This window comes from Podarcis vaucheri, assembly GCF_965113315.1.
Source record: "Podarcis vaucheri genome assembly, chromosome: 2".
NCBI classification, from domain to species: Eukaryota; Metazoa; Chordata; class Lepidosauria; order Squamata; family Lacertidae; genus Podarcis; species Podarcis vaucheri.
In genome coordinates, this window is record NC_138760.1 from 55,513,966 (window position 1) to 55,527,536 (window position 13,571).

The 13,571-nt window shown below is 42.3% G+C and overlaps 1 protein-coding gene across 7 annotated transcripts in view; it reads left to right on the forward strand.

Annotated features, from left to right (window-relative positions):
- SH3TC2 (SH3 domain and tetratricopeptide repeats 2) overlaps window positions 1-13,571 on the forward strand; it is a 350,436-nt gene that overhangs the window by 325,982 nt on the left and 10,883 nt on the right. For 5 of the 7 annotated variants that reach the window (XM_082213005.1, XM_082213004.1, XM_082213003.1 and 2 more), the window contains 7 exons: window positions 796-991; window positions 1,533-1,606; window positions 2,294-2,489; window positions 7,797-7,932; window positions 8,419-8,470; window positions 8,565-10,280; window positions 10,980-11,160. In XM_082213005.1, coding sequence (XP_082069131.1) covers window positions 796-991; window positions 1,533-1,606; window positions 2,294-2,489; window positions 7,797-7,932; window positions 8,419-8,470; window positions 8,565-10,280; window positions 10,980-11,160 — 2,551 coding nt within the window. Of the gene's footprint in view, window positions 1-795; window positions 992-1,532; window positions 1,607-2,293; window positions 2,490-7,796; window positions 7,934-8,418; window positions 8,471-8,564; window positions 10,281-10,979; window positions 11,161-13,571 lie in introns of all 7 variants that reach the window. The other 2 variants (XM_082212999.1, XM_082213002.1) reach the window with 1 other exon arrangement.

Genomic DNA, 13,571 nt, shown 5'->3' on the forward strand with positions numbered 1-13,571 from the left:
TCTAAATTATTTAAAATGTTTGAGTGACCAGGAAGGCTTTACCTATCTCTGAAAACACCACAAAGATGGTAACAGGCTTTTTCATATGTAACAGGGGTACCAACCCTGACCAAAGACTACTAGAAAGTAAGTTCACTGTGAGCAATTCACTTCATATAGTCAACACGAGGAGCCCAAAATCGTTCTGCACAAAATTATTTTTGAAGCAAACATGAGGTCAGGGAGCAACTGGATCCTGAGATAATGCACTGAACAATTCTCTGCCTCAGAGCCCACATCCCAGCCTCCAAATGGTTGCTTCAGAGAGGAGATTTCAGAATAAGACATGGTTCTGACTTGCTGGGCACCCTCTTGCCCTCATAAGTGGTCATTGTAGGAGAGGAATTTTCCCACAGAATTTTCACTGGTATCATGCTTGTTACTTTTGTTACCCACCTTTCTCTAAGGTGGGTAAGACCCAAGGCAAGTTACAAATCAGTACAACGAAAACAAAACCAGTAAAACACAAATGCAGCTATGTAGCCAATGCCCCTAAAGCACTGCAATTTGAAATAGCTTTAAACTTGGTCTTCCTAAAGAGAAAAGTCCTCACGATTTTATGCAAGGGAATAGAGAGACTGGACCAAACAAGGTTTCTGGGGAGGGAATTCCACAATTGTGACACCATGACAGAAAATGCCTGGCTTGCTGTGGTTTCCAAGCTGAAGTTTGAAGGTAGTAACACATGGAGCAGGGCTTCTAAGCTGTTTATAGGACAATAATCCTGACATTTATCAATTCTTCTTTCATCTGCAGGAAACTTCTTTGCCAGGGTCGTGGTTGGTGTCCTGACAGATGAAGAAGGGGAGGATTTGAAGCTCTCCAAAAATGAGCTTGTCCATGTGAAAGACATTGGACATGACACCAAATGGGAAGGGACATCTCTGTTGAATGACCAGAGGGGCCTGGTCCCTGTCACAGCCATGGAACCATTGCCCCATCCTTTTTACCAGTAAGTAGAGCGGCTGTGGCAATCTATACACAGGGCCGACATTGTGAGTCATTGTGGCCGTAACCTGGGTTCACTCAGAGTAAAACGCTCAGAATGAAAACATTCTTATCTCCGAGGGTAAAACGGGCTGCTATTAATATACCTGCCCTCTGTAAATACATCCTGAGATCACTTTTATTGGCAATTATGTTATGAAAGGTTAGTGTGCACCATTCCCCACCCCCAAATGTGAAGCAAAGAGTACAGTCGTACCTTGGAAGTCGAACGGAATCCGTTCCGGAAGTCCATTCGACTTCCAAAATGTTTGGAAACCAAAGCGTGGCTTCTGATTGGCTGCAGGAAGCTCCTGCAGCCAACCAGAAGCCGTGGAATCCCCGTTGGACGTTTGGGATCCAAAGAATGTTCCCAAACCGGAACACTCACTTCTGAGTTTGCGGCATTCAGGAGCCAAAATGTCCGAATACCAAGGCATTTGGGTTCCAAGGTACGACTGTACTCTGAAATAAATAGAGTGTTCATTCACAGCTCTTCATATCCACAGGTGGTTCCTGAAGAACTATCCAATGAGCTGTGGTATCTCCAAACAAATCAGCGGACCTGGCTCTTTGCAGATTGGTGAGGACAATCTTATTGGGGGTAAATTGTAGATAACTGATTTAAGACTGATCCATTGTGTACTTCTCTATTTGAAGTGGGGGTGGGATTGCAGGGTTTTTAGAATGTCTTAGATTTGCACAGGATATAGTTTGCATTTTTTAATCATTTGTTTAAATTAGAAGCGGAAACATCAGCTAAATTAGCTTCATTTGCCCTCAGTGACATCAAATCTAATTGCCTAGAATAGTGTCATGACATCATTACATTTACTATGTGATGTACCTAATTGACTGAAACCACACTATGAAAAAGGAAGCGCCTAACAGGTTGGGGTACTGCCAAAGCAACAGATGAGGGAAAGGTGATGGCAAATTGACACAAAAAGTGTGAACATTCACATTAGTAGTGATTATCCCCTACCTTCACTTCAAATGTTTTCATGTTGAAAGCTGAAATAGGCAAACATTTTACCCAAGCTTCTTTCTTTCTTCTGTCTTCATTTGAAGGGGGGCTGTATTAAGCTGTATTAAGAAGAATAAGCTGTGGTTTCAGGTGACAGGACAAACCACAAATCTTATGGGACACAAAGGGACCTTGTTTTCACACTCAACACATAAGCATGCCCTTCTCTGCCAGTGGTCACTGTTTCAAAGAGAGAATGGTTCAGCCTGCTGGAATGAGGGACATTTTTGTTTTATTTCTTAGGCCAAGGGAGGTGCACAACTACAGAAGATCACAGAGGGAAAGGATGGGACGAGCTGAGCTTCTGCAAAGGGGAAACCATAGAGGTCACTGGCTTCTTCATTCCAGGCCTCCAGTGGTTTATAGGGAAATCCACAACCAGTGGTGCAGTAGGCTTTGTCCAAACCAGATGTGTGCATCCTGAGACTTGTGAGCCGAGGTAAGTGTGAAATACCCGCAGAGGGAGGAAAAGACACTTGTGGGCTGAGATAAAGACACAATTGGTGTTTATTGCATAAATGCAGAAATCAAGTTTGGGATCTTTTTCTGTGTAGGGTGAGGTGTGAGGTGTGAGGGGACTGTGGATAGGAGACAGGAAAAATGTTGTTGCTCAATATTCCTTTTTTTTTTTTTGGCTTAAGAAAACGTCTCAAGGCATGTGATCAAAATCATAACATAGAAATGATTTGTGAATTGAATATGAGTTTGTTAAATGGAGATGTTTAAAGATAAGCCTTGCCTCAGGCACAAAGCAACTCAATTCTATGGGTGATCACTACCTGGTGGGAAGTTAATCTCTGAACAAATCAAGGGGCCTTGTCAACACACAGAGGAAGTACACAGATAAGAGTATCTCTTTACTTTTGCTTGACAGTTCACATTTTCAAATATTTTGGTGTTCTTGCATCCTATTTCTCCACAAAGTGACTTGAATCAACCCTTGAAGAATCTGGTGTTCATTTTCTTTACTTTTGGAATTTATTTGTAATTATTTCTTCCCCCACCAAATGCTAAATGGTCCCCTGCAGTAATTGATTTAAACGTCAAGTGTTTGCTTGCATCTGTGAGGACCAAATCTTTTTAAAAATGAGGCTGGAGATTTAAAATATATAATTTCAGGTGATGAGAAAATAGGCTTTTGAGACAAAACCACCACAGCGTATGCCTCTTTCAGGTTTCTGTGAGGCATATCATTAAGAAATGTTGCCACAACTTGTATCTTATCTCTTCCTCTGAATTTCAATTAACTGATAACATTCTTCAGTATGTAGAAATTGGCTTGATATGGCAACAGTGAGGGAAGAGCGGGGGGGCGGGGGCGGGGGGCAGTTCCTCCAGTCCAGTAGCTCTGGTGTTCACATGCGAGTTCTGAAGCTTACAGAATATTCCAAATGAATCCCATTTCACATTAACGTTGGGGAAAGCTCTCTGTGTGCATTGCGCATGGTGCTTGTCCTGACATAGAAAAGAATGGGGGAGTTTCTGTTCATGTGGAGGTGCATCATAGAACTCCAGCTCATAGTTGATGGGTTTATTGTAGGAACAACCTTGTTTCAGAGCAATTAGATAATTATATTCAGATCAGGGGATGAATATTCAGAAAATACTTCGGTCACATGTAAGAACAGCTAGAAAAGGAATGTGTACATGGCAATCTTTTGTCTATGCATAAGTAAGTCCTGTAGAGTTCTGTGTGGCTTACTCTGAGGTAAGTGAGTATAGGATTGAAGCTGTAGTTTAAGGAAATCCTGGGTTTTTAAAGAGGGTTTGATAAGGCTTTCAAAAGTGGTTTATGGTTTGGTGAATATTGCACTAATGTATAGTAGTTGGTCTTGGTCCCAAAGATATTCTCAAGCGATCATCTGCATTTTGGGTAATAGAAGAGAAGCACAAAGTAGAGAAAGATGGTAGCCTTTAATTGCAGCAACTACTGTGTGTGCAATTTGCAAGCTTATGAGGATAAAGAGTCACCATTTGAAGGGACAGAGCAAATGCTGCTTTACATCAGGTAAACAGCTTACATGACAGCGTGGGGAAGCTTAGTTGGTCATTAGCACTTCCTACAGTAAAGTCAATTCAATCAATTTCAGGTAGTTTATCTTCTGGCCAGAGGACTATAAAGTGTTAATACCTCTGGGACATCCACTTTTGATGAAGGCTTAACTAGCACATGTGTGGCAGCATGAGGCTGGATTTCTAGTGGCAGGATTTGTCCAGGTGCTCTGATTAAGGTATTGTATCACTGCAAGTAATGGGTTTGAAAACTATGGTCCAAACAAAAGTTAGAATTAAAACAAACAAACCTCTGAGCATATTCTGAGCCTAGGAATTTGTTTTCCAGGATGAGAACTGAACTAAACATCATTCTCTTGCCCAGAAGTCCATGTCTGCTTAGCTTTCTTTCTTTCAGGAGCCTTAATATAGGTAGAAAACAGCAATCTGTGGTTGCTGCTGCAGCTGAACCTTTGGGAACTGGAAACCCTTGCAGATCTAGTGCAAACTGCCAGAGAAAACTACCAGTAGATTTCAACCTACCTTCTACTCACCCTCAGCCTAAAAGCTTGCAAAGTAGCTGTCAGGTGTGCTTCCTTAGGGAAGTCATTCCAAAGCTGTGGTGCCCCTACTGAAAAAAGCTGTCTCCTGACAGTTATTGCATATATCACATACAAATGTTATTCATGCAGGAGGTAAGTTAGAAGACAAATGAAGCGTATATCCTAAACAATTCAGGTACATTTGAGCTCTGTATGTATGCATGTAGAGTTGCATGTGAAATTGCGGTGGCCACAAGATGTCACTGTTAATCTTCCTCAAGATTTTCAGTTTGCGATGCTCTGGAAAGATTTTTCCTTGGAGTGATACTTTCCTTCTACTGTAAGTGGATAATGAATGCCATAACTACATATCATGCTTCATAATAATGCAAAGGGGGTTACTCTCAGGTATAGGATTGCAGCCTATAACATTGAAACTTGAGTCTGCAATCCCACACTCACCTTGGAATAATCTACATTGAACTGATAAACCAATACTCAGACTTACCTCTGAATCACAATGTCTAGGATAATACTTTACATTTCCTTTCTTCATCAGAATAAGTCTGCTGATGGAATAATGTTTCATTAATTATCTTAATCAATACAATAATTAACCAATTTAAAATAAAATAAATACTATTTGTCATAGTTTAGGTGCTGTTCTGCTGGCAGTAATAGCATTTAACATTTTAGTTTTTAAAAAAATCTGTTTTGGAAAATCATTGTATTCCCCCCCCATTTTTTTTATTCATTTTATAACACCACTAAACAACACAAACAGGAAAAAAACACAATACAAACAAATTCTTGTCTTATCCTTATTTTTTCTAAACATTGTTAGGTGTTCCCCAAGTCCCCCCTATCTGATTTTCATTTTACTTCATCTTTAGCAGTTTACATATATCATAATTTTAAACCATTTTTTTATCAAGCTTACTTTTACTATAAAAGCCTTCACATTTTATCACTTACAAATAATACTATTTTAAAATACACTATCTTCTACTTCTAACCCTACAGCCTATATCTACTTCCAAAGCTATTCTAAGATTTAAATATTAACATATTTTTTCAGATATTCTTTAAACTTCTTCCAGTTTTCTTCCACCGTCTCTTCTCTCAGGTCTCGGAGTCTCCCAGTCAGTTCGGCAAGTTCCATATAGTCCATCATCTTCATCTGCCATTCTTCGATAGTTGGTAAATCTTGTTTCTTCCAATTCTACACTAGTAATATTCTCGCAGCTGTAGTGGCATACAGAAAAAAAGTAACATCCTTTTTGGGGATTTCACGCCCCACTATACCAAGTAAAAAGGCTTCTGGTTTCTTAATAAATGTGTTTTTCAACACTTTTTTCAGTTCATTATAAATCCTTTCCCAGAAGTCTTTTACCTTGGGGCACGTCCACCACATGTGGTAAAAGGTTCCTTCTTTTTCCTTACATTTCCAGCATGTATTATCATGAGTATGATACATTTTTGCTAACTTCACTGGTGTTAAGTACCATCTGTACATCATTTTCATCAAATTTTCTCTTAGTACATTACATGCTGTAAATTTAATTCCTTTTTTCCACAATTTCTCCCAATCCAACATTGTAATATTGTGCCTCACATCCCTAGCCCATTCAGTCATTACAGATTTCACTTGTTCATCTTTCGTATGCCATTCCAGCAATAAATTATACATCTTGGATAGGTTTTTCATTTTTGTATCTAATAATTCAATTTCCAGTTTGGATTTCTCTGTTTGAAAACCAATTTTCTTATCCATTTTAAACACTTCATTTATCTGGATGTACTGGGACCAAACATCTAATTTATCCTTTAACTGGTCATAAGATTTTAATCTAAATTGGTCCCCCTACTTCCATCAAAATATCATTATACTTCAACCACTTGGCTTTCATATTCAACCTTTTATAGGTCTTAGCTTCCAAGGTGATATCCACCTGGGTGTTTTCCTTTCTAACAAATCCTTATATCTTATCCAAACATTATATAAAGATTTTCTAATTATATGATTTTTAAATCCTCTGTGATCATACCATACCATAAATATGCATGCCTTCCAAATATATTATCAGAACCTTCCAAATCTAAAACGTCTGTATCTTCCAGCAAAAACCATTCTTTCAACCAGCAAAAGGCTGCTGCTTCAAAGTAAATCCTTAAATCTGGCAGGGAGAAACCCTCTCTCTCTTTCAAATCTGTTAATAACTTGAACTTAATTCTGGGTCCCCGTCCCCGCCCCCCCCCCCGGCCAGATAAATTTAGACAATACCTTTAGCCATTCCTTAAAACAATTCAACTTGTCAATAATAGGAAGTGGAAAATCATTGTAAGCATACTGTCAGGGAACTGCCATCAGAGGGAAGAGGAGAGGTAAGACGCCCCAGTGATGCAGGGGAGGGAACTAGCAAGGAGAGAGAGAGAGAGAGCTTTCAAGGGGGAAGGAAATTCAGGGGACACCAGGGAGAAAGGGGAAGCTGAGAGTACGGCGGAGGGGAGGCTCCGAGACTCTTCCAGTGAAATCAGCGGAGAGAGCACAGGACCTCCGCTTGGCACGCCCACGCTGCGCAGAAGGCTTCCACACAGAGAATCTAGGAGGAGACTTGGAGTCAAGCAACTTTTATGTTGGAAGAAATTTAGGTCACGCCCACTGACGGATTCTGCCAGTGACTAAGACAGTCGCGTTTCAAGGGCTGTCAAACCAGGGAAAGTTTTAGCTATACGACTAGCTTGGAGCAGTTTGCAGTTTACGCACAAGCAACCCCAATTCCCATTACACATACCATGGTGGGTTCCTATCAGGGATGAACTTGCTTGCAGTGCTGAGTGAGAATTTGAACCCTAGTTTCCTCAAGTCCTAATTTAGCCAGATTCACTGTTTTCCTCACAACTTGTTTGCAGCACGTTGGTGGGAAAAAACCAGTTATCTTGCTAGAGATCCCACCCCCCACCCCCTTGATATGCAGACATGCTCTCTTAACTTTGGGTAAAGTAGATTTTCCTTGGAACGCAGTGCCTTCACCACATCTAAAACTTTGGTACTCAGCTTCAGCTTTACTGCAAGGAATAGTTAAGGAGTGGAAATATCACACATTCCTTGGAAATGACACCACTTTTTGTCTCTTAGCAGAGGCAAAGAGAGAGATTAGGATGGGGTGTAGCGCTGACTTGCTGTTACCCATGTTTTATCCCCAACACAGGCAAAAGAATCCAGTATTTTTTAGTGAAGAAGAAGTCGCTTCCATTCTGCAGGTTCCATCCAACGGCAATGAGACGCATTACAGTAATCTTCTGGGTGAATGGGCACAAACAGACATCACTTCTGTGTACAGGCTTGGTGAGTATCCATTCCTCCCTAATGCAGCCCTTTGTCTAATAGCAAAGTGCTGTACTACCTGTCATTCCCAACTTTGCCATTTCCCTCCAACTGTTTACTCCATTCATGTTTTGAATCACCGTCATCAATTACTGTTGAATATTAGTGAGCCATCATATTCTTAAATAGCTGGTCAAACGATATAAATGAAAGAGATAGTACTACTTTTATCAAAATTTAAAACCAGATTTTGTCGGCATTTTCCTTTTGGAAAATTAACTTTTCTAATTCAGAATGGACAACTAGCTCTCCTTTCACCTACGGGGTCATAGTGCTTCTGAGTGCCTCCTACGCCTGTCTTCTCCCCTTTGAGCACATCTCCCGATTTCAAGCTAAATGTGTTGTGAGATGAAGATAGTGAAAGCCTTTGGTTTTAGTGCAGTATTTGAGGTGCAGCCTTCTTGCTTCCCACGATCTCATTCTGCATATTTTCCACCCTTTTTCTGGGTCCCACAGATGGCTTTGAACCTGTGGCAATGTACCCAAGAATGCCATCAGGTGAGTATGGATGAAGGGGAAGTGGGTGCTGTTTTTCCTGAAATGTATCTTTGTGAGGGGAAGCATTTCCTTGTGGCTTATCTCTCTCTTTCAGATGCAGTTGTTCAGGGACTTAAGGATGGCTGGATGTTTGAGAGCTGGGGGAAGCAGGCTAGCAATAGCTTGCCAACTCCTAGTGGTTCTGAAAAGTCCAGTCCTGTTGGTGACTCTTCACCTTCTACCCTGGAACACTTACTTCTGCCAGAACCAGATGACCTTGATGACCCCAAGTTCTTTATTGACCTGAACGCTGGGCACATGGAGGACTCTGATGTCTTTGACCCTCTATTGACTTTCCTCAACCAAGATAGCTATGTGCCCCATTTCCAAAGTCTCTATGACCTCTCTTTTTCCTTCCTCAGTTCCACCTTCTATGGCTTCTCCAGTGAGGAAGAGCTAGTCCTATACCTAGAGACATCCAGGAACTGGGCCAAGAGAGGTCACCTTGCTTGGGCTCACATCCGGATATGCTTTCTCTTGGGCCGCCTCTGCACCAAGAAGGCCAAGTTCTCTCAGGCTCGAGTGTATTTTGAGGAAGCCATGAGCGCTATTGACAGAGGTTTTGACGACCTGCCCCTGCTTGCCTCGCTGCACACGAACCTTGCTGCCATTTACCTGAAGCAGAAGATGAAGCAGAAGTTCTTGTCCGTGCTTGGGAAAGGGGTGGCCCTTCTGGCCTGCCTGCCTGGACACTGCTTCTGTTCTGAGAATGAGCTCGAGGTCATGGTGTACATTCTGAGAGAAGCCATTGCCATGGGCAACATTGCTTTGGAAGCTCGGGCCTGCCTTCTTGTGGTCAGGCTCTTCTTGCAGCTGGGCAAGTATGACGAGGTCCTGCCTTTCTCCGAACGCTTGCAGTTCCTGTGCTCCAGTGTCTCTAGCCAGGACTCCAGTGCACCCTCTTTGGACCTGATGCCTCTCCTGACCTACCTCTATGAGAAGAAGTGCTTGCCGCATGTTGCCTTGGCATCGGCCAGGCTTTCCCCTCCCAGCCCTGTGAAAGGGGCTCCAACACCCATTTGGAGAGCTGGATTCATCCTTTCAAATGCTTCTAAGCTCCTGGTGATCCAAGACAGGAGAAGCAGAAGCAGCGTCCCCGCTTTGGCTTGCCTCTACCTGAGCTGTGCCTTGGCCTTCTCCCACGAAAACGGAGCTGTGCCCACGGAGAGAGCCCTTTGTGCAGTGTTATCCAAAATGTACCTCAAGCATGGCATGTTACAAGGAGCCGTTCATTATTCGAACAGGGCTGTTGCCCTTGGCAAAGTGATGGGCGAGGAGGAAGCTTTTGAGTCCTCCCTTTCTTTAGGGTGGGTGTACGCTTTGAGCAGCCAGCCAGAAAAAGCGTCGGAGATCATGTTGCGCCTCCTGCGTTCTCTGCGACAGACAGACAGCATCACGCAAGATGGGGTTGTCCACAACCTTCTGGCCATTGCCCTTAAAGGAGAAGGGCAGGTGCAGAAGTCAGCAGAGAACTACCTGAGGGCCTTAAACAAAGCCCAGGAGACTGGCAACAGGCGGAACCAAGCCATTGCCTTATCCAACTTTGGGTGCCTGGCTGTCTCTTGCCAGGCAAGCCACCTAGCGGAATGCTATTTTCTCCAGGCTGTTAGGTTGTATTTTGAACTACAGGGTGGAGATGATGCACAGCTGGAGCTGGTGCAGATTCTGCTGTGGTTGGCCCAGTGCCAGGTGGAGATGCATAAGACAGATGAGAGCAAAGTGTTTCATGAACTCGCCTTGGCCGTTGCCTTGAACACAAGCAACATTATGAGTGAGTAGCTAGCCTATTGGGACATGGGTTGAGGGGGAAAATGGAGGGTGTTATTTGCTTTTTCCTTGACCTTATTTTTGTTGGGATGTTTAGGGAGGCAGGAGAGGATAGATTATTTAATGATATCCTTCATAACTTGCACTAGCAAGTTCCATATCCTAGCAGAGTTCCAAACATCCCCCTTTTAAAATTACACAGTGGTTAGCTTGTTGCTGGATCGTCTGAGCCTCACTACTTAAGATTCCTGGTTACCCTTTTTATATCCCTCCTAAAAGAATAGACACGACCATCTGATTAAACTTAACATAAAACTAGTTTACTTACAATCATCCAGTTCACAATAAGATCCTTGAAGGCAGACTTAATTTACAGAACAACATATAACTATGTGAACTATCCCATAAGGGAAATAGTCTCAAGTGACTGCGACTCAGCAGTCACATCTCCTAACTCTTAGGAAACCAAAATGGAGAACAAGAAGAGCAGAACATGGAGGCCGTGTGCTCCTCTGTCCAAGAACAGGCCACACCCACATTAAGTCACATGCAAAGGAAGTGTGTCCCAGCTCAGGAGGAACTGGCAAGTTTTCTCCTGAGTGATACAAAGCATTCCCCAGCATGTGCATTGTAGGAATGTTGTATTTGACTGCAATACGTTTTTACACCCCACAATTTTAAATGTTGAAATCTTGCGACCCAGGTCAACTTCAGGTCACGGAGTCCATCTGCCATTTCTATCGCAAAGTGCAGCCTAACACTGGGGCCTGCATCATCTACCATGAGCACCAACTCTTCCTAGCTCAGCAGCTCCAGGACAAAGAAATGGAAGGGCAGCTTTTGCAGGTCCTCAGCCAGCTCTACCAGAGTCTGCAGACAACCAGGTGAGTCGGCACCATGTACAACATTTAAGATGGAAAAAATGAGGCATTTCTAACCGTGTTTTTTATTTCAGTGATTTTGTTGTCAGACAACTTCAATTATTTTCACTTTTATCATTTTTAGTGCAAACTCATTAAATTTTAAATATGAAATTTTAAATGCCACTGTTGAGTGCATGATCTACACCAGCCACAAAACACAGCACAGTGCGTATTAAAGCAAACCATACATTTGTTTCAAAAAGTATCCATATCCATCGAGAAACATAGTTTTTAATGTTTTTATATTGCCAGGGGGGGTGTACACTACTTTGAACATTTTGAAAAATAGTATGAAATACCCCAGGAAAATATTTTTGGCATTTAGTGCAGGTGGTAAATTAGGTGGTAAATTAGCCCCAGGGCATACTGAGAATAAATATCGTTCACTTAATTTTAAATACAGCTATCTATCGTGTACTTGCAACTTACCACTGCTTTGTTTGCAGTATTGGCTATGTTATGATTGCTTAGGAATCTGAATGCTACCCTTCCTATGAAAGGTCAGAATGAGCTCAGAGGGAAGGAATATACGAAGAGGAGGTTTGTAATGTAAGCCTCCTTGCTCAAGATTACAGGTTACCCTGGAGGAAAAGGGATGCACAATGGAAATAACTGTGTAGGAATGCCTGCCCATCAACTCCTTATCTGCCACTTCTCTGACTACATGCCGCCCTCCATTTCAGATAGAGAGAGAGACACTGGTGTCTACAGTACAGAAAGAAAACACTGGTGTCTACAGTACAGACACACTGATAAAAGAAAAAAGAAATTGTACCCACATACTGTTCCATGAGGAGCCCCCTCCATGAGGAGGAGACTGTATCCACTTCCGGCTTCCAGCTTTTCCAGTGAAAGAGATAAATAGTTGTTTATATAAGACATGCTGCCACTCTCTGCTTCAGTGAGGGAGGGAGAACAATGTGGCCCTGTGTTGACACTGCCTTTCTGAAGGGGGAATACTGGCATTGTGACCTCATGCCGATGCTGCTCACCTGAAGACTGACAGGCCATTGTGACATCATTCCAATACTGCCTGTCTGAAAAGGAGAGAAACACTTCACATATGACCAACAGCTTTCATGAAAAGATGTCTTCTGCATCCTAGAGCAGACAGGATGTTCTTAAATCTCACCCATCTCCTGCCGCCACCTTATTCATCCATCATCTCAAACGCAAATTTCGCTGTTCCTCAGCCATGTGGCACTGTCCCACCAGAGGGTGTTTTTTAAAAAAGATTTGGGGTGAATGCTTCTGGCTGTCTGTGATAGTGTCTTTCTGTGCCAGAGGTGGGGAATCTGTGGCCTTCCAGATGCTGTTGAACGCCAGCTCTCATCATCACCAGCCAGCATGACCAGCGGTCAGGCATGATGGGAGTTGTAGTCCAGCAAGATCTGGAGGATTACAGGTTCCCAGAAGAATGGTAGCAAATAATTTATCTGATGAACAGGAGTCACTGCAAAGTCAGTAGCCACATATGTGACAACAGCTGCATGAATGTTACTAGCCCAAGGATGGAAGGAAGAAAAAATCCTGGCTAGGGAAGAATGGGCAAGCCAAACTGCTGGACTACACTGAAATGGCAAAACGAAGGGGGAGACTCAGGAGTCAAGAGGATAAGAACTTTGAAAAAGAATGGGAACAATTTATAATTTATTTAGGAGACCGTTGTAAGCAAATTAAAACTTTAGCTGGACTCCAAGACTCACTTGTAATGTAACGATGGATGATTAGAAAAAATGAAATTTGGAGAATGGACTTATATGCAGTTATGAACATTGTAATAAGGAACCATGTAGGGGATGGGGGGGCAGTCGAGATTCAGATAATCTCAAGAGATGATTATATAAATTGCTGGATTGTAAACTTGTATTGGTAAAAGCAAATAAAAAACATTTTCCCAAAAAAGAAAGAAAAGAGAAATCAGTAGCCACTGAGATGAAAAGACATCAGTTGCAGTTATTTTTCCTTAAAAAAACCACTAAAATCACAACTACAAACAGTTATCTCTTGGATGGCCTACTCTTTGCCATGTTTGCTGTGTGATATTGATCCCATTACTAATGTGCCAACATCTCATGTGCAATTCATTTACCACGATTGGAGGGAACAGATTTCATAGGTGATGCAAACACACTTTTAATATGTTGCCAGTTATGAACCTCAGACTCATTCTTGCCCATAGAGAGGCTACTCTGTTGCACAGTGTGAACTGGACTTCATTTTGTAGGGAATAGGAAAGGCATAGATCCATGGCAGGACACTCCTTGATAACAGAACTACAGGGGAAGCCACTGTTTTCCTTACACCAAATGCAGTAGAGGTCTTAGAACAGTAAGTGATTATGACATGCCTGGCCCATTCCACCTGCTTTA